This window comes from Neolamprologus multifasciatus, chromosome 18 (genome assembly GCF_963576455.1).
Source record: "Neolamprologus multifasciatus chromosome 18, fNeoMul1.2, whole genome shotgun sequence".
NCBI classification, from domain to species: domain Eukaryota; kingdom Metazoa; phylum Chordata; class Actinopteri; order Cichliformes; family Cichlidae; genus Neolamprologus; species Neolamprologus multifasciatus.
Genome location: NC_140456.1, coordinates 19,495,098 through 19,520,803, shown reverse-complemented (window position 1 = coordinate 19,520,803; position 25,706 = coordinate 19,495,098). Strand labels below are relative to the sequence as shown.

The 25,706-nt window shown below is 40.5% G+C and overlaps 1 protein-coding gene across 1 annotated transcript; it reads right to left on the bottom strand.

Moving 5' to 3' along the window:
* Window positions 1-12,476: 12,476 nt before the first annotated feature.
* aire (autoimmune regulator) lies at window positions 12,477-25,633 on the bottom strand. Its single transcript, XM_085140531.1, has 13 exons — window positions 23,161-25,633; window positions 22,723-22,897; window positions 21,083-21,223; window positions 20,163-20,228; window positions 18,336-18,479; window positions 18,079-18,194; window positions 17,863-17,984; window positions 17,714-17,783; window positions 16,102-16,236; window positions 15,855-15,976; window positions 15,202-15,280; window positions 14,987-15,085; window positions 12,477-14,488 (listed from the first exon to the last, which is right to left on the bottom strand). The coding sequence occupies exons 1-13, from the start codon at window positions 23,305-23,307 to the stop codon at window positions 14,405-14,407; spliced, it is 1,500 nt and encodes a 499-aa protein (XP_084996657.1). The 5' UTR covers window positions 23,308-25,633; the 3' UTR covers window positions 12,477-14,404.
* Between the last annotated feature and the right edge of the window lie 73 nt (window positions 25,634-25,706).

Below are 25,706 nucleotides of genomic sequence, written 5' to 3'. Positions count from 1 at the left end.
AAGAGACAAAACATCACCCCCTTTTCACCCAAAGTGAGTGCTCATATCATCAGTGCTTTTAATTAAAAGAAGTCAGGCCATGAGTATTTTTAAACAAGTTCAATAGATATTATTTTCATCCACAACACTCACACGAGCAAAAAAATAAGAGCAAACATTAACAGCAAACATTTTTCACTGGGTGCAGCACGTGTCACCAATGGCCAGCTCACAGTGTGCAGAGGAATGCCCAGCATCTGTTCCCCTTCTTTCTCCCCCATATAATTCTCACTCAGGAGGAGTTAGTGATCACAGGAGACTCTGTTAGCACTGCTGTCCCAAAGCAAGAATGCAAACAGCCGAAGCGCTCTTCCAAGAATCCCCAGTTGAGGACATTTCTGGAATGTCCTAACGAGCCTTCTCCGCTGTGTTTACAGTTCCAGACCGATGGAAACCCTGCAATCTGCCCCACCAGCATATCATTATCTGGCCTCCTCAGGGGACACGTAGAGGAAAAGCAACAGTTTGAGAAGTTTTCTTCATCCTAACCAAGGGTTCAGATGTTTTCAGAGCTGACCATACTACTCTAAACAGAACAAGCGAGACAGAGATGAGATTCAACCACACATACTGACTTCATGAATTTTAATAAATTGCTGCAAACCGCTTCAAATTAGTGAGACAATAAGTAAAAAAAGCTGGGCGCCCAGAAGCATGTCAGTTTTAATTCTTGTGTGTCGTGGGTGCTCAGCATGTTATCTGCTTTGTGCACAGGAAAAAAGAAATGGCATTGTTTCAGTGAAGAAAAAAGGGCAAAGAGATCATTGTTTCTGACTTAAAACCACTATTAGGTTACAGCTCGAGCATCACTCAAAGCAGGAAGGAAAAGTGGCCATGACATTTAACTAAGAGTGGAAACTTCATGTCAGGAGGGAGAAAGAGGCAAATTTATTTTGGCAAAATTGGCAAAACAGCTGCTTTTGTGTGTGTGTGTGTGTGTGTGTGTGTGTGTGTGTGTGTGTGTGTGTGTGTGTGTGTGTGTGTGTGTGTGTGTGTGTAATATCGTGCTCTGATCAACTTCAGAGAATATCAGAAAACAAATAAGACTTTTTGACTTTAGACTGCTCTTATGCAACACAGGAATGTTGGACTGAGACCAACATAAGAGAAATTGAAGTAACAGAAAACTTTTATATTTACTCTAATCAAACAGGTGTGTAGTAAGTATCCGTGAAGTTTTTCACATTATAAACTACTTATGATATCACACAGAGGACTGAAACCTGTCAGGTTGCAAGTGGTGCCACTGGTGTCTTAAATGAATTTAGACAGTCGTGTTATTTTGTAGATCCACAGTGTTAGAGTTGATTAACATGTAAATTGCAATTTAGTGTTTTAGCTGGTTCATGCAGACATTTTTTAATCCATCCATCCATTGCTCATCCAATTCAGGGTCCCAGGGGGCCTGTGACAGGTGGAGTACATGCTAGACTCATTGTCAGTAACAGTTCCCTATGAACAAGCACTTGGCAATTGTGGGAAAAAAAGAACTTCCTGCAAAACCAGGCTCCTGGAGTGTGGAGTAGAGGAAGAACAAGTTTTATATGAACACAAGGCCCCTGAAGCCACCAACAAACAGTCATTGGTTTCATTGTGGTTAATGTAAGAGCCGCATTTTGAAAGAAGAGTTTCTATAACAGAAAAATATAATTTCTGTTACTCTGTTATCAATTTGATTCGCCTGTGGGAATGAAGTGCAGCACCACTTTTAAACAAAGGTCAGCCATCTAAAAATGATTATCCACACTTACAAAAGCCCATCTAGTCCACATACAAGCTCCACATAACAGCCTTACAGGATCAAAATCATGAAGAGAAAAACCACAGTTGCAAATGTAATTGACTTCTCCCTCCATTACTGTCATATCTCTTGAGTGCTAGTCTTATAGCTACCCAGCTGTTGTGCATTTAAATACATGTATAACTTTTTTATTAGAACCTTCTGCTTTATGCAGTCATAAATCAGATGTTTTTCCCTGTGTGCATAACACAGTAGAGAGTGAAGGATTGCATTTCAGTGAAGAAAAGGGAAGTCTCTTCTCTCTTTAACTAGCTCATATGTGGTGAAAAGTAGACCCTCGGCTTTAGATTTTACGGTGGCCCCTAGAGACAAAGCACGTACAAACTCCAAAACACTTGCAAACTCCAAAACACTTGCAAACCCCAAAGCACATGCAAATTCCAAAACACAACGGAAGTGCTCCAGGACGCTAGGCATAGCTGGACTGGCCATCGGGCATACCGGGCATTTGCCCGGTGGGCCGCCAGAAAGAGGAAACCAGCCAATGTCGCGTTAAACAACAGCAGCACATTTAAGCTTGATCAGCTGTTGTTAGAATTTATTTAATATTAATTTCTAGTATCAGCTGATGTTTGCTGGAGCCACAGCTGCAAAAAAGCTGCTGGTCATAATATCGGTTTGGTAATCTGGTGAGAGGGAAACATGAAGATGAAACCAGGAGACGTCCTTACTGAATCATCAGAGCTGAACAGGTGATGGAGAAACAGGTTTACCTTTTAGGTGACATAAATGAGTTGAAGGGAAGTTATGAACTGTTTCTGAGAGACAGATAACACCAGGATCCTTTTAGGTAGCTGACAGCTGGTAACTGTGCAGGTGCGGATCTAGCAAAGTTTTGCCAGGGGGGCCAGGTAGGGCATTAACAGGGAGAGGTGGGCACAAAGAAATACCTTTCTTTCTTATTCTCATTTAAAATGTCTAGCTTTTAAAAAATAATTATCTGAATCTTACAACAAACGATTGATAGATTGATGCATATATACCATCAAGACAGTGTACATCACTGTCACAACAGCGTTTGTTTTCATTCAAAGGCTTTATGATTTTTTCTATAATGGTGGGCCGGTCTCTAGTCAAATCTAGGCTGATTTTTTGTCCCAGTCCAGCCCTGTATGCAGCTCATCTGCAGTCTGGTGTTACCTACATCTTCCTATTTAGAAGGCAGAATTTCCGAGTTCTGAGTACAATCAAAGCACCACGACTGCAGTTTTTGTGTTGGATGTAAAAGGCGCACATGACGCTGTGACGTAGGCTAGAATCATGGCAGCGGTCAATGATGGTCCAGGCGTGGGATTTCTCTCGTGGAAATATGCACATTATCTTTTCCTTTCTATTGGTAGGTGGCACAGTGCACTTGTGGCAAGTAAGCAAGCTAGAAGACTGGCAAAGTTATGGAAGCAACACATTAATAAGAGAATTCTGAGTAAAACCAAAGTTACTTTCCCTAGTAACTAGTTACTTTGAAAGTAACGAGTAACTTGAAGTAACTGAGTTACTTTTGATAGAAGTAACTAGTAATGTAACTAAGTTACTATTTTAAAGTAACTTACCCAACACTGTCCATGAGGGATGCATTTGACATATGTTTCACATATTATAGCCCAACAAGTTTAAATACGAGCAATCAGTTTTTGGCAAATACCGGAAATCAGTTTTTGGCAGACAATCACTTTTTGGCACAACACCAGCTATTGCAGTTAATAATACAACAGATTCTTGCCATTTTTTGTGTTTCTTTTTATCGCTGTGTAACTGAGTTCAATTGAAAGCCTGCATGCGCTAGTACCGCTTGCCACAAGTTCCCAGAATCCTTTGCGGTTTTACCCCTGAATGACGTCACATTTTTGGTGGGCCGGTCTCTAGTCAAAATGCCCGGGCCAATTTTTTGTCCCAGTCCAGCCCTGACGCTAGGGGCAGTGTTGAGCTTTTGTTACCTAGTAACTACACAAGCCAGGAAGTACCAATGACCGGATTTGGGCTGTATCCCATTTCAGGGTCTGCAGCCTTAAAGGCCGCATTTTAAGGCCGATTACGTCACAGCGACACAACGAAGGCTATCCCAATTCAAAGGCTGCTCGAAATGTGGCCCTCAAATGCCTCCTTAATTTCCCTGAATTTTAAGGATGGGTCAGTGTAGCCTTCATGGCCCAACATATCCCAGATTTCATAGCGCGGCTGTGGTGTGGATAATTTTGCCGAAAAAAACGGCGGAAGCGGAGCCGCCGAAGAGTAAACTTTCAGAAGTAAGTACTGAATATTATGTCACTTATTTATGCGCAAATGTTTTTATAAAGAAGAACATTAAAACATTACTGTTGGCCACATGTCAGGAAAGTTATGTGACATTAGCGATGTTTGTACTAACTTGGTTTTAAAGCCTTTACTTTAAAATATGCGGCGTTCAATAGTTGACTTTAATCATACAGAGAATGTGATGATTTTGTGGATAACTAAAGTCAGTCATATATCCACAAACACAACAAGCTGAAAGTCAGTGATGCTGCTCAGTTTGCAGTCCTGAATATCACGGCACAAGCAGGATTCACTGCACTGTTAATGTTAGCTATGTTATATTGCTGCCTCTGTTCGGTGGTGTTGAGCCAAATGGACTTTAAAGTGTGTTTGAACGAGCTGACGGTTCACTCGTTAAGCTGAAAGAAAGGTGCTTTAATCACAGGAGTCACACATGTGTCCACTGTACCATCTGGGAACTCTTGTTTCGTAATAACACAATCCTTCTTTCTTTTGTGCTGTTTTGTAGCAGTGTATACACCTGAGACTGTCACCTGTCTGTCTGTCCTGCACTCTCTCTTTTTCTTTCTCTCTGATTGTGTAATAATAGTATGAACATGTATTTATAAGTTACACTTGTGTTTGAATCCTGCAGCTTATCACACATTTGATTTCCATGTGTGACAATTGCAAGTGTCCAGAGTGAGGACCAGTGTTGGGTAAGTTACTTTAAAATAGTAACTTAGTTACATTACTAGTTACTTCTATCAAAAGTAACTCAGTTACTTCAAGTTACTCGTTACTTTCAAAGTAACTAGTTACTAGGGAAAGTAACTTTGGTTTTACTCAGAATTCTCTTGTTAATGTGTTGCTTCCATAACTTTGCCAGTCTTCTAGCTTGCTTACTTGCCACAAGTGCACTGTGCCACCTACCAATAGAAAGGAAAAGATAATGTGCATATTTCCACGAGAGAAATCCCACGCCTGGACCGTCATTGACTGCTGCCATGATTCTAGCCTACGTCACAGCGTCATGTGCGCCTTTTACATCCAACACAAAAACTGCAGTCGCGGTGCTTTGATTGTACTCAGAACTCGGAAATTCTGCCTTCTGAATAGGAAGATGTAGGTAACACCAGACTGCAGATGAGCTGCATACAGAGCTGGACTGGGACAGAAAATTGACCCGGGCATTTTGAATGGCCCACCATTATAGGAAAAATCTTAAAGCCTTTGAATGAAAACAAACGCTGTTGTGACAGTGATGTACACTGTCTTGATGGTATATATGCATCAATCTATCAATCGTTTGTTGTAAGATTCAGATAATTATTTTTTAAAAGCTAGACATTTTAAATGAGAATAAGAAAGAAAAGTATTTCCTTGTGCCCACCTATCCCTGTTAATGCCCTACCTGGCCCCCCTGGCAAAAACTTTGCTAGATCCGCCCCTGCACAGTTACCAGCTGTCAGCTACATAAAAAAAGGATCCTGGTGTTATTTGTCTCTCAGAAACAGTTCATAACTTCCCTTCAACTCATTCATGTCACCTAAAAGGTAAACCTGTTTCTCCATCACCTGTTCAGCTCTGATGATTCAGTAAGGACATCTCCTGGTTTCATCTTCATGTTTCCCTCTCACCAGATAACCAAACCGACATCATGACCAGCAGCTTTTTTGCAGCTGTGGCTCCAGCAAACATCAGCTGATACTAGAAATTAATATTAAATAAATTCTAACAACTGCTGATCAAGCTTAAACGTGCTGCTGTTGTTTAAGGCGACATCGGCTGGTTTCCTCATTCTGGCGCAAAGTGACCGATAAACAAACAAGAGAGAAAAGCCGATCAGCTGATCACTGATCAGTTTTCATGATTGAAGTAGAAACGGGAGAGGGAGGGGGGAGAATGAAAGAAGAAGAGGCAGCTGTGCAGCAAAGACACAGAATAACAGCTTTGTGTCTTTTTCATTGTAGCTGAATTACGGGACAAACTGTTCCTTTTCACCTCAAAACGCGTAATATTTTCTCTTAATACCAGACGGGACGGTTGGCAACTCTAATAACTTATGAACAAAATAAAGTTCAACATCATTAACTTCATAGCACCCACCCAGCTGTATAGAAACTCCGTCATGCTAGCTAGTACGCAGTACGGAAAAAGTCAGAATAACGAAAATAAACTCCACCTAAACTTGGTTTATATCTGACCCAGATAGACTGCAGGTCATAACTTCTTACCTGAAGTTCAGTTCACACTCGGACCGGCGGCCGCCTCGGGTCTCTTTTCCTTCTGCGTCCCCTTTTCCTCATCCACCTGCTCCCTCCACCACTTGCTAATGTTACAGAATCTGTGGAAGCTCCGCGATAGCCACCACACGAAGTAACGAGTAACGACCCTATCTAAATCCCAGTAACGACTAACGCGTTCCTGATTTTGCCACAATAACTAGTTACCGTGCTCGTTACCACAAAAATAACGTAGTTACTGTAACGCGTTACTTAATAACGCGTTAGTCCCAACACTGGTGAGGACAGACTGAGGGACCCACTGCTGCACATCATCTGTGAGGCTTTGCACCCCTGATGATCCACCAGGACAAACTCAGCAGTGTGTGAGGAAGAGGAGGAGGAAGAGCCAGCAGCAGCTGATAGATGGAGAGAATAGACAGACTTTTCCCTGTTTTTGAAGGACTGCTAGGAAAGTTTAACATAGCTAATTGTCTGTCCTGAATCAGTCTTATTACGTAATGTTCAAATAATTTTATCATTCCAGTGTTTTTAGTGTGGGAGAAAGTACTCAGGGCCTTCAAGTTAAACACTATGAAAGGCAGAAACAAGTTTAATATTAAGAAACCTAAAGTATGTATCAGCAGCTGAATGGACCTAAAAATAAATGTTTGTTTCAGTTCTCTGAAGCTTTGAGTATTTTGGATTAATAGCACTGCTGTGTTTGTTGCATCATATTGCTGTAATTGTTTATATGCTTTATATATTCTGAGGTAAGTTGATCAGTCAGGGGTTGGTGTTACATCATATTCTATAATGATGTTATGTGTTTGTATACTTTCTGCCCAGTTTGACCCATTTAGCAGAAGTCAGCCTGTTTAAGGCTCTGATATCTATTCTGTATGACTTAAAGCAGTTATGACATGGTTTGATTTTCTCACCCAGTAAAGGAATATTTTATATATCAGTCTACTCTTCATTTTATCAGAAACTGTTATCACAGCTTGTACATTTTTTTTATAAATATATGTAAGCAATGAGCCAAATTTAGTAATGCCAACATACTGAAGGAACAACATTTGTCTCTTATATATGATACACCTATATATGCACTGTCAAAGATACTTGTCTTTGAGTGAAGGTGATAAGACATATAAATAACTGCAACTTGAATCTGTACTGAGGCTCAGTATTTGACACAGAGTTCATGTGCACTGCTGTAATAGCTAATAATGATTAATATAATAACTATAGTATTGGCCATATTATATTTACATTACCAAAGTGATATGACTTTAGTCTCATGAACAACATTAGCTAATTGTTATTTACTAACTAATCTTAAATGACTGTTCAGTACAGAAATGAAGCCCAAAAATCATGTTTTACTGTCCTGTGGTCTCAGCCTCAGATACTTATCAAATCACACAAAGCTCTTGTAGAAACAAACAAATGAACAAAATATGTTTTCCTTCATTTCTGTCAAAGTTGTATGACACGTATTCAGCGGTTAGTATCATGGTTGCTAGGCAACCTGGGAAGCGCGACGGAGGCTAGACCGTCCCATACAGACAAACTTGCCGTTTATTTTGCAAATCGAGCTCAACACTGCCCCTAGCGTCCTGGAGCACATCTGTTGTGTTTTGGAATTTGCATGTGCTTTGGGGTTTGCAAGTGTTTTGGAGTTTGCAAGTGTTTTGGAGTTTGCAAGTGTTTTGGAGTTTGTACATGCTTTGTCTCTAGGGGCCACCGTACGATTTAACCCAAGAAAGGACAATATTTAACTTGTTTAATATATGTGTGAACACTGCGATCACTGGCCACTTTATTAGGTACACCTGTTCAACAGCTTGTTAGTGCAGATATATAATCAATCATTCATATGGAAGAACCTCAATGCATTTAGGCATGTAGACATCGTTACAACAACCTGCTGAAGTTTAAACTGAGACTGAGTATGGGGAAGAAAGGTGGTTTGAGTGATACTGAATGTGGCATGGCTATTGGTGCCAGATTTGAGTATTTGACAAACTGCTGATCTACTGGGATTTTCCCACACATTCATCTTGGCGGTTCAAAACGATATCTGAAAAGTAGAAAATATCCAGTGAGCAGCGGTTCCCTGAGTAAAAATACCTTGTTGATGCCAGAGATAAGGACACAATAGCCAAACTGTTTTGAGCTAATTGGAAGGTGATCGTAACTCAAACAACCACCTTTTACAGTCAAGGTATGCAGAAGAGGCTCTCTGAAAGCCAGAGGTGGGAAGTAAAGAAGTACACATACTTTGTTGTGGTACTTAAGTAGAATACTGTACTGTAATTTACTTGAATATTTTTTTTCCTGACTATTTTTTACTTTTACTCTCTAAACAAATATCTGTACTTTCTACATTTTCAAAACAGGCTTGTTACTTTTGGTTTAACCCACAGGCCGTATTAATAAAAAGAGATCAAAGAGGCACAAGCCTTTGCTAAAATCAGGGGTTAAAGTGGTTTGTGTTGTCTTTTTTCTTTTTCTTATTTTGGCACAACAGTGGTGTTACTTCAGCATCTCGCTAGCCCTACAGAAAAAGAGCGAGCATAAAGGGAGAGAAGGGAGGGAGAGAAAAGAAAGACGCTAACTTCACTCAGAGATGGAGAAAGATAAGAAAGACAGGACAGGAAGAAATAAGGTTAGATTTAAAGGTAAGGACTACTCAGTGGTGTCAGATACACTGGAAATGTAAGTTCTCATGTTTTTAAATCAAATATTGGGTCTGTTTATGTGACGTTTTGGCAAACTGAGGTAGATTAACTGTGTTATTTAAAGGTTGCATGAAAAATACTCACATACTTTGCTGTATTGTAATGGATGTAAAGTAAACAACAGTGTGTGTGACTGGTGTGCAATGGCTGTCTAGTATAAAGACAGCATAAACAGGAGAACTCATGAAACATCTGCTTACACCTTGTTAAATTCAGATGTATAAATCTGTAAAGAAGAGCAGCTGATCACAACTGATACATTAAGAGCTCTCAAGAGAAATCATTGTTAGTTCTTTTCCTCAGGCTGAGCCATTAAATCTGATTTTAGAGTTCCCCCACCCACCGAATCCCAATGTAACCCCTGACTGTACACATTTTCCTGTTTAGTGGCAAAGAAAATAGAGCTTCGTTTTTTTTTAAATTGTCCTACTTTTTCTTTGCTCTGCTGTTCCACTAAATGATTCAACCTGAGTAAATTTATTAACATTTAAATTTAGATTGAAATAAAGTCTTTATTCCCATCTACTGATACTATTTTATTATTACATTAATACATTAATATATCACAAGGCTCAGTTAGCTTTGCACAACAACAGCTAGTAGAAATGTCCTCCAAAAAGCTGCTTTTAACTTTCTGTGAGTACATTTCAGAGACTGTACTTTTTCACTTTTACTTGAGTACTTTTCAACACAAGTATCTTTACTCTTACTTAAGTACAGAATGGCTAAAAAAATAAAAGTTTGAGGAAACAGTTTATGTTCTTAAAACTGACAATGAAAGATCAAAAAACATTGCCTGATATGATGAGTGTTAAAACATTTGTTCTTACATTCAAATTCAGGTGGTAGGGTTTTGGCCTAAGCTTGAATACGTCCTGCTTTGCATCAACAATTTAGCCTGCTGGTGGGGTAATGTGTGGCACACATATTGTGCCCCATTACACCAAATGAGCATTGTTTAAATTGTCACAGCCTACCTGAGTATTGTTCTCCTCCCTTTATGACCACAGTGTGGCTACCTTCTGACAGCTGCTTCCAGCAGGAAAGTTCACCATGTCTCAAGGCTCAAACTGGTTTCTTGAACATGACAATGATTTCATTGTACTCAAATGGCCTCCACAGTCACCAGATCTCAATCCAATACAGCACCTTTGGGATGTGGTGTAACAGGAGATTCTTATCATTGATGTGCAGCTGGAAAAACTGTGTGATGTTATAATGTAAATATGGACCAAAATCTCTGAGGAATGTTTCTTGGTTGAATCTGTGCATGTAGACTTAAGACAGTTCTGAAAGAAACACGGGGCTCAACTTGGTACTAGCAAGTTTTACCTAATGAAGTGGTCAGTGAGGCAGAAAATCAGTAATCAGAGGGCAGAGCTTACAGTCCTAGCAGTCCATACAAATGAAAGACAATGAGCGTTTGAGATTGCAAATAAAAATGCCTGTGGGGAAGTTAACACCTATCAGAAGATAAACTATGGGTGTTTAGGTCTATATAAACAACTATGACCCACATTCACGTGGGTCATAGTTATATATTGGGTCTGTTTACTAAACTAAGATAGTTATACAATCTTAGTTTAGTCATTTAAAAGATTGCTCATTACTCAGTGTGTTAAAATGGTTTCTTTTATTCGCAGTGGTGCTGCTGTTACTCAGGGTTTTAAAGAAGTAGCACATTCTGCTCTGAAGTTTCATGCCAAACCTGAGCAGGGCCCCTTGCAATTTCCTGCCCATAACAATAGTGCGAACAAAGAGCGAAGGGTCATGACTGGAAGTCGCAGAGGCTTCAGCTCTTTAGACCTGTACTGCCGTGGCCCAGCAGGAACACACGCTGGAAAGCTGCCCACAACTTTAACTTCTCCAAAGAGAGAGGATGCCCAAAGCGTGGGAATTTCACTTATCATATTTTTCCAAAGAATTCCTGGCCTGTGATGAACATAGTTGTAACAGGATGCGTGTGTTTAGACAATTTAACCTTTTGACTTCACACTGACTGACACAGAAAAGTGGGTGTAGGCATGATTCTTGCGCCTATTTGTTTTTGTAATCACTGCTCAACCACTCTCAAAAACGTAAAACTCTCATCTGAGAAACATCCAGTCTCGCCAAATAAACGCTAAAGCATTCCCATACAAGTGTGATGAAACAGTGACACAATTATAGCGGCTTAGAATAAAGAAACATCTTTAATATTTGTTTAGCTTGCTACCGATAGCGAAACAATGATCCAGTGTTTGGGGTTTTTGAGAAGCAGACATAATAAGGCCATGACCTAAGCCTTAAACAACACATTACTAATACTCCAGATACCATCTGTGACCTCTCCTCCTCATTAGACGTCATATAGGAATGCCGTGAAGCAAGAAAAATGGTATATAAAACTTGAGAAGAGATATGATGCAACACAGGAGATGAGACACAATCAGACCATTATAACACAACACTACTCAGTAGATAACAGACACACCAAACATCTGTGTGATTTTACACAAAAACATGACTTCTTAGCAGATTTCTACCTCTTAAATTACATGGAAAATTTACATGTAATCCTGTTATTTAAATTATGGGCATGAATATTTATTGAGTTCGGTGGCCTGAGGTATTTTCAGTGTCTGAAACAGCAGAAAATGTTTCACAAACTTACCGTGCACCTTTCGTAATGCTGATTTTAGAAGTCACCAACAGTTACAGCTGTGACATAAATAGAATCAACAATAGAGTATCTCCATCTGAAATCTATTTTTGCTGTATCACTTGTATGGGGAAATGGTGCCTTAGCCTAAGATCAAATCTCGGCAGTCCCCACTTCACTACAAGCTCAAACATTGTTTTGTGGGAGAAAATAGCCTACTTCCTGCTATCATGCTGCGGTGAGAATTATGTTCCCATACAAAGCCTCAAAAACAGGTGGGATCCACCTAGTGGCGAGAAGGTGTTTTTTCCCCCCTCTGGACTGAAAAGCTCTTTGAATGTTTTATCAGTTTCTTCCATGTGGTCTTTTATGTGGCTTGCACCCACCCCCAGGAGGATGGTGTGTTAGTAAATCTCAAGTAAAAACATTACTTACACTGTAAAAATTAAGACAGAAAACCTGCGGCAGTGCCAGAATTTGACATTCCCAGGCATAAAATGTTTCTCTGTTTTCTCCGCAAACTTTTTCTCTTCTTCATGTCAGATACTGACTTCCCTACAAAGGCACAGAGGCCTCAAGTATGCAAGATGTTTCATGAACCATTTGGAAAGCAGGCTGATAAATAAAGAGAGCTGTACGTTCACAGATACAAACACACACACACACACACTGCAAAGAACATGTTTCTCATCCTCTGTTTTGGGTCTGTAGGAGCTCTGAGCCATGGCAACCGAATACCGAGGGGAGAAAAATTTGCCTGGCTGAGCTCCATCCTTCTGGCAGTCATGCTAAAACTCATGAATAGCATGACAAAAACAACATTCCTCATTGAAGTGATATAGTCCTGAAGGAATTCCTGTTAAATAGAGGCATTTCTCGGCGTGCATACCTCATTGTATTGAAACCATGTGGCGTAACGTGTGAATGTAAATTCTACTGCAGATCCAAAGCAGTGAGAGAAAATGACTTTGGGCACATGCAGACATTTACATTGTCTGTTTTTCTTTGTGTTTCACCACTGTGCATGTGTGCATGTGGGTATTAATTTCTTATAACACACTTTCTTCTTGGATAAGCACATCTGTCTGTGATTTGCAGGGAAAAAAGATGCTGAAACTTGAAATTAGCCTACTATTGTCTAGTTTCCCTGTGTGTATAAACACATTAAAGTACAGCACCTGTGGTTCTTTAGAGCCAAAATGCACACACTTGTGTGTATGCAGATACGTACGTGCGTATGACGAGTCTGACAAACAGTTGTTAGGGTCAATCTGTATGAGCAGAGATATCAGTGGCCCACTGCCTTGTCTCCCACGCAAGTGCTGAGTCGTGAGGTTAGTATGCAGGGAAAATAAGACTGAGAACTAAAAGATTAAAGAGTAGGCAAAGCATTACAGAAAGGCTGGTATTGGTATTTAACTTTGTAACTACATTTATTTTATCAGTTAAGACCAAGAGTAGCTAATGCAAGAGCAGCATTACAAGCTAATTTTGCAGCTGTAACTTGTCACAGGTCCAATGTTAAATCAGGAGTTTCAGGCCAGTGGTTTTATTGCACAGTGCATATTTTCCATCAATAATCACAATAAAGCATTATGTCATTAGAGAAGTGCTGGTTGCACTGAAATCCATGGAAACTTGGAGGGAAATGGGTGCATACACACAGCACTGAGGTCAGTGAGCTCGGCTTGGGTTATATACACTCAATGACCACTTTAATAAGTGCATTTGATTAGGCAGTATTTGGCTGGACCCTTTTTTTGTTGTTTTGCCTCAGAACTGTTTTAATTCTTAATGGCACAGATTTAGCAAGGTGCTGGAAACATTCCTCTGAGATTTTGGTCCATACTGACTTGATAGTATCACATAGTTGGTGCAGATTCGTGGGCTAAACATCCATGATGTCTCAAAGAGGCTCTATTGAATTGAGATCTGGTGCCTGTGGAAGCCATTTGAGTACACTGAGAGCATTGTCATGTTCAAAAAAACAGTTTGAGGTGATTTGAGCTTTGTGACATAATGTGTTATCTTCCTGGAAGCAGTCATCAGAAGATGGGTATGCTGCAACTAAGCCAACAGCAATACTCAGGTAGGCTGTGATGTTTAAACAAGGTTCAACTGTTCATAAGGGACTCAGTGTGTGCAAACAATGTCCCCCAAACCATTTCACCACCACCACCACCACCAGCCTGAACGGTTACACGGCAGGCATACATGGCAGGAGCGATGCATGCTTTATTGTGGTTTACCCCAAATTGTGACTTTATCATCTAAATGTTGCAGCAGAATTCGAGACTCATACGATGAGGCGATGTTATTCCAATCTTTTGTTCAATTTTGGTGAACCTGTGAATATTGTAGTCTCAGTTTTCTGTTCACAGCTGACAGAAGTGGCACCTGGTTTGGTCTGCTGCTGTAGACCATCTGCTTCAAGGTTCAGCGTGTTGTACATTCAGATCTTCTACATACGTGATTAGGGTTCAACTATACATTTCTATACATTTCATATTATGATTTATTCTCACATAACCTTTCATATTTTTGGGGGGTGGAAAACATGACTCGTGTATGAAACATTCAATCAAAAGTCACCGAATTGTTTTAACAAGCAGTGAGAAAGAAGCAAATAATCAGCACCCATATTTAGTGAGCTCATTTTAATCAGCTACACACTGATTTCATCATTGCTGATTTACAGTGTTGCATTCCTGGTTCTCTGTCACTGGTAGCATCCCTGAGAGCCTGGAAGAGGACGAGACATGTTATGGAAAGCCCACTGTAAGATGCCATCAATGGAGCTCTGCTGCAGTGAAGAGAAGAAAACACAATAGGATTAACTGCTGAACACCTATTTGTCTATTTGTCATAGATTTAGTAACATATTAGGTAAATATAAATCCTTTAATCAATCAATCTGCCATCTATAATGCAAACCTTCTTAGAGTTCACTGTAACTCGAAAATTTAGCTTCTGAATTGTAAATTATTTAAATAGTCAGCAGGTAGGGGCTAAAAACAGAGGCACCCAAATCAAGACTGTGAGCCCAGTGAAGCCAAGAAGAACTCACACATCTGTACACATCTGTAAAACATCTGTACAAATATTTCAGGCCAAAATCACAGCTAACAACATCAGGACAAGCTGCTCCAAATCGCCTAATGTTTTGTCCTCGGTGCCTTTTGTTTACCCCGACAGCTCACTGACTGTCTCTGTGATAAGGAAACAGTCATCTTGTGTCTGACGTGAACTGTTGCACCCTGCCTGCATCTGTGATATCGACATGTAACTGATCTCCACTCACGTCTCCCAGGATGGAGTCCAGTTCATCTTTATGGTGGAGGGGCTCAGAGAGGGAGGCGCTTTGATCATGACTAAGTGTGTTTTGAGCCAGCGGTGCAAGCTGAAGACAAACACACACAGACACACACACAGGAGAGATTACATAGAGTATTCGGTGGTATTAAGATAATAAAGGTTGTAAATTCTTTTTCAAGGTGTGTACATGTGGAGACACACCTGCCCGCCTCTGGATTCAGCCTCTCTCTCAGCAGAGCTGCCCCACAGTCTGGAGCAGGACAGGCAGATGGACCTCCCTCTTAGAAACACACAAATGCTTTGAGTGAACATTTCCGTGGTGTATAAGGTTTCTCTCAATCAATACGTCATTTCTGACACAGGAAGCCGTTCAAACCCTTCCAGCTGGGAAAATAAACTGTTTACATGAAACTTGGGGCCCTAATTAATTAAAAAAGGGAAGCTTTTTCTTCTTATCGTTTGGCTTTAGTTAACACTGTGTTTTTAATCAACATAAAAAGGAGCCACGAGAGCTTATCACATGGATTCGGCTTTAATTTGTTGTATCTGTGTTATCGTTGTGTAAAATCATTGTGAACCTCGCTCACATTGCTCACTACTCAGCTGCAAGGGCTCCACTTACAATCCATTAGCCACCATTATCCCAAGAGAGATTATTGAAAGCGCACACCCTTAATGCACACTGGTGGTCAATACCAACATACAGGAAGTTCTCAGAGAGCCCCGAATGTTTTTTTTCTTCTAATGTAGATGATGCTGAGATTAGGATTTCAGGAGCTCAGGGGAAACGCTCTCTGACGTCTCCTAAAAATCTTTCTTCTTCAGTCGGAAGAAGAAATTAGTGGTTTTCTTACTTGGAAAAGTGGCAGTTTACATGGAAATGCTTAAGACACTGAAAGCAGTGGGTCAAATCTCCTCCTCCGAGGTGGCAAACACCGCACACCTCCCTCACGCCGACCAGCTCTCCACCCGAGCACTGGAGACAAATTTATACATGCATCAAGTGTGACTATTTTTACATGTTGCAGAGGCGGAAAAAGGATGTGGCTGATGGAAGCTGAACTGATTAAAAAAAAATGGTTGAATGATGTAGAAGGTCACCTGGTTTCTGCCACCTGACGCACTCATCGTCGCCGTGACGCTTGTGAGGGAGGATGACAGCGATGAGTAGAATGAGACATCGGTGATGGAGTTACTGCAGTTTGTGTTTGTTTGCTGAGGCTGAGCTGAGAGTGCCTGAATGCAAATATTTAGACTATGATCAGTTCTAGGGAAAGCATCAGTGTTTACCAAAGCCCTTAAAACTTTTTTTTGTAAACAAGTCTTCAAGTTTTACTGTGACTTATTATCCTGAACTACGTAAATACAAATTACTAAAGTTGGAAATACCAGACAGGGTGTGAGAACCATGAGTTTTCTTTTACACATGAAACGTACTGAAAATATAAGTTGCTATGAGCAGAAAGATTCTCACATTTAAAAATGACCACACAGTACTAGTCAGTACTCGGGGTGACTCAGAGGCTTGGGCCGCTGCTCACTTCTTTATGTTTTTCTCCCAAGACTCCCAGACTTTCTAGGAATTTTTAAAGTGGTCCTGAGCAATAGCTCTCCAGGCTTTCTGAAGGTCTTTTAAAGTTTTCTTCAGCTGCTTTTTGTTTACTCATTTTCAGTCTAGTCACATAATTTGTTCATTTCTTTTGCTGAATCTATGAAAAATGCTGAAGATAGCACATTTTTGTACCAACAAGATGGTTCCCCAAAAGCTACTAGCCAAAAAACAGGCTTATCTCAGCATGGTGCGCAGTCTGTCCTTAAAAAGAAATTGACAAGTGGAGGACAAAAGAAAAAATGTCAGGCCCAAAAAACTATCTGCAGCAGATGCAAATGGTCTCAGTGGCTGTCAAGAAGCAGTTCTTAAGGAAGGGGAAAAGAGAGGTATGCTAAAGTATTATTTTTTTAAATGACAGAAAGCCAAAGACCACGGGTGTCCTGGAGTGATCCAAATCTAAAACGTCTGGTTCACATCATGTACAGAGGAGGTCAGGATAGAGGTACAACAATGTGACTATAGCCATCTGTAAAACACAGTGGAAGCTCTGTCATGGTTTGGTGCTGCATTTCAGCTAGTGGTGTTGGGGATCTTGTCAAAAATGATGAAATCTTGAATGCAGAAAGGTAGCAACAGATTTTGATCCAATATGCAGTGCCATCTGGAAAGTGTCTGATCGAGAAAAGGATAATATTTCATCATAACAATGATCCCAAACACATTGCCAATGCAGTGAATGCACACCTGGATAGAAAAAACACACAATGCAACATTATCAGTCATGGATTAGCCAGACCAGAGCCCGGACCTCAGTATTGCTGAAGCACTGTGGGATCATCTTAACAGAGAACAGAACAAATGGCAGCTAAAATCAGAAGAAAAAAAACCTTCAAGAAGAACTATTGGAGAACTATTCCTGAAGACTACTTAAAGAGAGTGCAGACTGTGTTGAAGAATAAAGGTGGTCATACCAAATATTGACTGCATTACTGTATTTCTATGTATGTTTGCTCATGTTTTAACAAATTGCTGAAACCATTCCCCATTTTCCTAGCAAAATATAAAGAAATGAGGGTTGTTGAAGACTTTTTCACAGTACTGTAGGTTATTCAGTGGATTCGGTATGTGCACATTTCCTGCTTCCTTCCTTCAGGAACTTACTTGTAAGGGTAGCTGTGCTTTCTCTTTTTTCACCCTGTGTCCACGGCACCACTCACACTGCCAAGAGCCACTGCAGATAATGTAAAGTTATAACCTCTTTCTCAAAGCAAGACTTAAAAAAAAAACAAAAAAAAATTATTATTCTTCACCTTGGTATGGACGAGAGTGGAGGGTCAAGGCAGGCCAGATGAAAAGCTCGAGGGCAACCGTCACAGCAGATCAGCTCCCCTCCATCCTTACACACTGTACACTCATCATCATTGTAATGAATCTAAACACAGACAGATAAATGTAACATGCAGGCACCCACATTCATATAAAGCACAAGCAACTTTAGTTAAGAGCGAGTGGATTACAGCGTCTACCATGCGTGTGGCTGTCTCCCCCTGGTGGTGAAACGTGCTCTTAGCAGACTTGGACTTTGATGCATTTGTCTCCTCTGACGGACCCCCACCAGCTTTAATGGGCTCTCTGGTGGCCCCTGTTAAATGACAGTGGGTTTTAAAGGGGAAAATCTTGCATAAAGGTTAAAGCTTAGTTAGGTCTGTGTTTTCACATTCATTGTTTGATGTTGCTTCAGTTTTCTCAAAAAAGAAGTTCACATATTCATTATATGGCTTACCTTCCAAACAATATGCCTGCATAACATGCACCTTTTCTTGGTTATCATGGTTGACTGGGGGATCCGTGGAGGGAGCCAAGAAGGAGGCGGATGAAGAGGGCAGGTGGACTCCTCTCTGGATTGTGGAAGACAGTACTTGCACACCGGAAGCAGAAAATACAGTGGGGCAAAAAAGTATTTAGTCAGCCACCGATTGTGCAAGTTCCCCCACTTAAAATGATGACAGAGGTCAGTAATTTGCACCAGAGGTACACTTCAACTGTGAGAGACAGAATGTGAAAAAAAAATCCATGAATTCACATGGTAGGATTTGTAAAGAATTTATTCGTAAATCAGGGTGGAAAATAAGTATTTGGTCACCTCAAACAAGGAAAATCCCTGGCTCTCACAGACCTGTAACGTCTTCTGTAAGAAGCTTTTCTGTCCCCCACTCGTTCCCTGTATGAATGGCACCTGTTTGACCTCATCATCTGTATAAAAGACACCTGTCCACAGCCTCAACCAGTCAGACTCCAAACGCCGCCATGGCCAAGACCAAAGAGCTTTCGAAGGACACCAGGAAAAGAATTGTAGACCTGCACCAGACTGGGAAGAGTGAATCTACAATAGGCAAGCAGCTTGGTGTGAAAAAATCAACTGTGGGAGCAATCATCAGAAAATGGAAGACATACAAGACCACTGATAATCTCCCTCGATCTGGGGCTCCACGCAAGATCTCATCCCGTGGGGTCAAAATGATCATGAGAACGGTGAGCAAAGATCCCAGAACCACACGGGGGGACCTGGTGAATGACCTGCAGAGAGCTGGGACCAAAGTAACAAAGGTCACCATCAGTAACACACTACAACGGCAGGGAATCAAATCCCGCAGTGCCAGACGTGTTCCGCTGCTGAAGCCAGTGCATGTCCAGGCCCGTCTGAAGTTTGCCAGAGAGCACATGGATGATACAGCAGAGGATTGGGAGAATGTCATGTGGTCAGATGAAACCAAAGTAGAACTTTTTGGTATAAACTCAACTCGTCGTGTTTGGAGGAAGAAGAATACTGAGTTGCATCCCAAGAACACCATACCTACTGTGAAGCATGGGGGTGGAAACATCATGCTATGGGGCTGTTTTTCTGCCAAGGGGACAGGACGACTGATCCGTGTTAAGGACAGAATGAATGGGGCCAAGTATCGTGAGATTTTGAGCCAAAACCTCCTTCCATCAGTGAGAACTTTGAAGATGAAACGAGGCTGGGTCTTCCAACATGACAATGATCCAAAACACACCTCCCGGGCAACAAAGGAGTGGCTCCGTAAGAAGCATTTGAAAGTCCTGGAGTGGCCTAGCCAGTCTCCAGACCTCAACCCCATAGAAAATCTGTGGCGGGAGTTGAAAGTCCGTGTTGCTCGGCGACAGCCCCAAAACATCACTGCTCTTGAGAAGATCTGCATGGAGGAATGGGCCAAAATACCAGCTACTGTGTGTGCAAACCTGGTAAAGACCTATAGTAAACTTTTGACCTCTGTTATTGCCAACAAAGGTTATGTTACAAAGTATTGAGTTGTATTTTTGTTACTGACCAAATACTTATTTTCCACCCTGATTTACGAATAAATTCTTTACAAATCCTACCATGTGAATTCATGGATTTTTTTTTTTCACATTCTGTCTCTCACAGTTGAAGTGTACCTCTGGTGCAAATTACTGACCTCTGTCATCATTTTAAGTGGGGGAACTTGCACAATCGGTGGCTGACTAAATACTTTTTTGCCCCACTGTAGGTTTGGTTATGTATTTGTGGCATAAAAGTATTTAATATATTTATTTTTATGATAATTACTGTTTTCAGATGGCAGCTTGGAGCCAGGAGCTTCACTCTTCACTCTGTAGAGCTTCACTTTACTTCCTTAAACAGAGTAGATAAGACGTTATAATGAAGACAGCACAGTCATGTGCGTTTTAGAGTATTCCAAGTTCATTCTTAGTGAAACCTATGTATCTTTTGATTGCCAAAATAAGCCTATTATGCTTTGCTTATTTTTTTTGTCACATATACTTTAACAATAGTGGATACTTATTTTAAACATGCTCCAAACACTCTTCAGAGAGTTTTTGCTACTCTTGGGAGAAGGGATATCCTCTCAACAACTCTGGGGCTGAGCACAGAAGCCCCACCCACCTGCAGTTCAAGACTTCTGGAGGCGGCCAATCAGAAGAAAGTGATTAGGGTCAATAAGGATTATTTGAGCTAATTAGAAAAGATTTGTGACTATAGTCAAGGGGAGCATGCAGAGAGTAAGGTGAGATGGAGGCAGAAGACCCCTAAAGGGAGCAGCTGATTAAATGAATCACGGAAAATGATTCTAATCCAAGAATATAAAAATGGGATGGACGTAACAGGTCCTATTTTATCTTGTAAAAATGTGGTCTGCAGTGTCTGATGGTAAATGGCCTGTATTTGTATAACGCTTTATACGTACAGTCATCCACCCATTTACACACACAAGCTATATTGTAGCCACAGCCACCCTGGGGCGCACTGAGAGAGGCGAGGCTGCTGGACACTGGCGCCACCGGGCCCTCTGACTACCACCACTAGGCAACGGGTGAAGTGTCTTGCCCAAGGACACAACGACTGAGACTGTCCAAGCCGGGGCTCGAACCAGCAACCTTCCGATTACAAGGCAAACTCCCAACTCTTGAGCCACAATCGCTCCTGATAGAGAACAGATACAAAGCAAGTGCAGTATGGGAGATGACCTCCTCCATCGGTTGTCTTGGCATGATACTGTGACCGCTGGGAGCTCGCTTCTCGATCCGCATGGCTCCTCTTCTTACTGTGAGGAGGTTTGTGACCTCCAGATGGTCTGTTTTCATGTTTGGAACCTGCAGTCTCCCTTCCTGTCAAAACAAAATCAGCACCAATGTAAACCATTAGAGTCTAAATGTGACAGAAAATTGTCCCGAGAGACTGTTTTCAGCTCTGGTGCAACAGATCCAACTGAGGTTTTATTGCTTTTGTAAATTAATAAGAAAAAATAGAAAAAAATCTGAGGAATGTCAGTTTGTGCTGAATGTTATTTGACACGGGTACAGTAGTGTATTCTTCTGAGGATCCTCAGACGCTCATCATGGGCAGGAACGTCATAGAATTTTGGTCTTTTCATGATTTCTTTGAACTGTTCTTTTAACTGTACATCATCTTTATTGACTCTAAATAAACAAATAAAAAATCTAAACAAGAATAGTGAGCGCTAGAAACTATTTATTTATATTTCTCTAATTCACATGGGTTCAAAAGTATACATACAGACCAAAATACATACATATACTCACTAAAGGCCTATTAACTGGTTGACTACCGCCACTAGTTCTCTTTGCCGTTTAAAAAGGATTTGTTTGACAGCACTCATTGTGTTGGCAATAAGACTGGAAAGTCCAAGGAACTCAGTGAAAATCTAATAAGGAGACTATTAGATTTACACAAGTTGTCTTTTGGAGCCATTTTAAACAGCTGCAGATTCCAAGATAAATTCAGACAATTGTACATAGGGACAAGTTATTCGGGTGTGACCACTTTACTAAGGTCTGGCAAAAGACAAGACAAAGATTGAGCTACTTGGCCATAGTGACAAGAGGTATGTTTGGAGGAGTAAAGGTGAGGCTTTCAAACCTAAAAACACTGTACTAACTATCAAGCGTGGTGGTGGCATCATGTTCTGGGGCTGTTTTGCTGCCAGTGGTAATGACAGATTACAAGAGTGGATGGAATAATGAAGAGGAGGACTACATCCAAATTCTTTGACTTCACCTCAAATTGGGAATTAGATGGTTGAAACTTGGACGTAATTTGATTTTTCAAACACACAGACACTCACTCACACCCAAAATGGTTTTAGCATAGATCAAACAAGCTAACATTAAGATACTGACCTTCCAAAATTCCCAATAAATTTGTGGGCTAAGCTTAAAAGCCGGGTCCATGCCAGGAAACCAGCCAATTTTGATAAAATCTTCCAAATTTGCCAAGAGCACCGTTCAAACATCCCATCAGAATTATGCCAGATGGCTTCCAAAAGCATCTGGTCGAGGTGCATCTTGCTGAGGGGCACTTAACCAAATATTAATGGGGGTGTACGGATACATATATTTGAGCCTGTGTGAATCTAACATAAAGTAAAACTTGTGCACTCAATTCTTGTTATTTTGAAGTCACAATAGATGTATGATGTACAATCCCACCGTGGGAGAACAATAGTTTATTCCTTAATAGGAATCATGAACTTATCGTGTCAATCACCATGACAAAATTATTACGACATTCATGCCTATAACAAGTGTATAGATGTAGATTTATTTGTGTGTGACAAATGTTTTGTCGTAAAGTGTGTGTCACATACGGGAATCCAGGTTAGTGAGCAGGGTCTGCAGCCTGGGGTAGCTGTCCAGATTATAGTCTTTGGATAAGTTGTTGAAGAAGGCCTGGACAGTGGATCTGCTCTGCTCCAACACCCAGGACAGGAGGGAGTACATGGCCTTGTGGATGCCTTCTCTAGCCTCTTTCTCCAGAGTCTCCTATAGACACATTAAGTTTATGAGTTTGAAGACTGAAAATTCAGCACTGATATCCTTTAATGGAAGCAGCCAGATGCAACAAATATTCTTTCAATTATAAGCAATTATATTTAAAAATAATACTAATTTGACAGGTTAACTCAGTATATTTGTAATGTTGGATAGTGCCATACTTGCTTAAAGTAGCATAAAAAAATGATTTCAAATCAAAATTAAGGTTTACACAATTAATACCAATATCCAATCTCTGTTCAGTTTCTTACCTTCAGCAGTTGCTCTGTGATGATGTTTTTGTCCGCCAAACCATAGACCAGGGGGAAAGGGTCATCCACAGCCATAGCGATGTCAGTTCGCAGCTCCCTCAGCAGCGAGCGGAGGTTTGTGTCCCTAAACGCCTCGACTCTTGACATGATCTTCTTTTGTGTGCAAGTGAGAAATGACTTGACACGGTCTGAGACCACAGATGAAGAATTTCAGATGTGGGGGGTGTGTCCCTCACAGGGAAGGTGCACTGCTTCATGCTGACTGCATACATGCATAAACCATATCTTAAAAGCTCCTGTATTTTTTTTTCATCCCGTGTTTGTGCTTTTAATAACGCATCTATGACTCTATGAAAAAAAATGAAGCTACCAGCCTTTCATTTCTGAGACTTCCCTCCAGGGAGGCCATCCCTGGACCTTTTGTCTCTTTTGAGTTCATTTGTCCACTAACAGCACTAACGGCCTTCATCCAGGGGAATACCTGTCCTCTTACATCAGGGGAGCAGAGTGAAGTGACCTGATGTGTGACAGTTTTCTTCTTAAAAGGTTCTTTCCACCTCAACTTCCCCTCACCTGTCAGGTTTTCACACACTGACTCACCACAGGGAACTCCGCATTAGTGTGATAATTATGACTTCGCCACAGGCAGGAGAACATTAACACTGTAAACAGTTTAATGACTGACAGACTGATTGCATGACTGGTAGCCTATTATGCTTTATGCAGTTGTTATTCTGTTAGTTTGTTCCTCCAATTCTCATTATTCTACTAAAAAGGCCTAAACAAAGAGGAACCGGTCTCTCCTCCAAATACACAAGAGAATGGTAAAATAAAACTTGTCTAAGGTTAAGGCTTCGGGCTTGTCATTTACTAGAGAGCATTTGCCTGCAGTTTCCACTAATTCAATTTCATGTCATATAAATATCCATTAGGTCTAAATGCTAGACTATCCAATTACTTTAACTCATAAATAAGGTTAGGAGACAACTGGGTAGCTTGAGAAATATGCTCACTAAGTCCCTTAGTTCACTGCAAAGCCAAAGCCAGAAGATGGCCAACTAAGTTAAGCATTAAAAAAAGCTACTGCTTTAGTAGCCAAAAAAAATCATCTGTGGTTTGTGTGCCAAACCATATGAGATGGAAACGGTCATCCAAAAACGTGACAAGGTCAGTATAAAATCTCCCGCAGCGAAGAATTCAAGTCTTAGATTCTTTAAAAGTTTGTTTGTAAATGAGATACAGAGACCTGAGGCCTGTATTATGAAGCAGGGTTTAATCTTATCTGGGTGACTTCAGGATTAACCCTGAGTTTACAGTACTGTGAAGGTGGATCATTTCTTACCAGGATATATGGTAATTGGTAAGGTGACTTATAATTAATATGATATGCTACCTGTAGTTTCAGGTTAGAGATCAACTAGTACCTAATAGCTGCTTTTAAACATTAATTTAATGAAATACTTTTTATAATCCATCAGGTTCTCCCATGTCTTAATGATAGAGCTGCTAATATTGATGAATCTGTTAACTTACACAATCTGCATTTTCACCGTCTTTCATTCCTGGAAAAACTTTATTAATATTGCTGCTCTTTTCCAGTCTTACAGACTAAAGCACTTAATCCACATACTGTTAATATGATATTACTCTGGGGTGTTTTTTACTCTCATACACACTGCTGTGTTGCTTTCAGACTGACTTCATATTTTCTCATCTGTTTCATCTTCCTTTGAAAAACCATCTTCATGTGGTGGCTTATCCTGATTGCCAATGTTAGGCTAAGTGATTCCAGATAACGGAGAGACACCCTGAGTATGGTGAGCTAATGCGTAATACAGGCATCTGGAAGGGTCTGAGATTATACTGGTCCAGTCTCTTATTCTCAGAGACTACTTTTGTTCATTTTGATTTCATAGTTGTGAGGAAGTTATGAATGTTTTCATGTTTTACGAATGGTCCATAGTTTGTCTCTTTTCCAACCAGTTAGATAATTAAGCTAAACTGTAGCTAAAATGTCAATTAAGGTTTCCTATGAGGTAAAGCAAATGTCACCAGACAATGTCACGAAAGGGTACTCATAAAAAACATCAAACTGGTGAGGCTACACTATTTAGTGTTTTTTTACTTGGTTGTTAATGTTAAGAGTTAGATAACAGCTAAATTGGCTAGCTACCAGTTAACAACTGATATCTGCATAAGACACATGACGTGCTCGTTAGATTTTCAACCTTAGACGATTTTAACTAAACACTAAATATTGTAAGTAAATGCTGCATATCTAAGGTCAGGTTCTGTTCATAGCTTTAGCTTAGATGCTATCAGTGTCCTAGAGTATCTTACGTGTTACTAACCCATTTGTTCCCAAGAAAAATATTTGCTGTGTAAATGAAGCTGCGTATTGTATTTAATTACTAATTATTATTACTTTAAATATATTCGGTCGTTTTCTATTTAATGTAACTAGTGTAGTGGTTTAAACCTGCTTGTGCAAACTCCCAACAACTTGCCATATCTCACATTTTCTCAGAAAAAAACAGAAAGTAAAT

What these genes read in the sequence shown, in the direction of transcription:
- aire (XM_085140531.1), bottom strand. Translation starts at nt 23,307, where the DNA reads ATGTCAAGAGTCGAGGCGTTTAGGGACACAAACCTCCGCTCGCTGCTG. An exon ending in TCACAGAGCAACTGCTGAAG is followed by an intron (nt 22,898 to 23,160) that starts GTAAGAAACTGA and finishes ATGTGTCTATAG; the next exon opens with GAGACTCTGGAGAAAGAGGC. An exon ending in GTAAACTGCCACTTTTCCAA is followed by an intron (nt 15,281 to 15,854) that starts GTAAGAAAACCA and finishes TGTGTTTCTAAG; the next exon opens with AGGGAGGTCCATCTGCCTGT.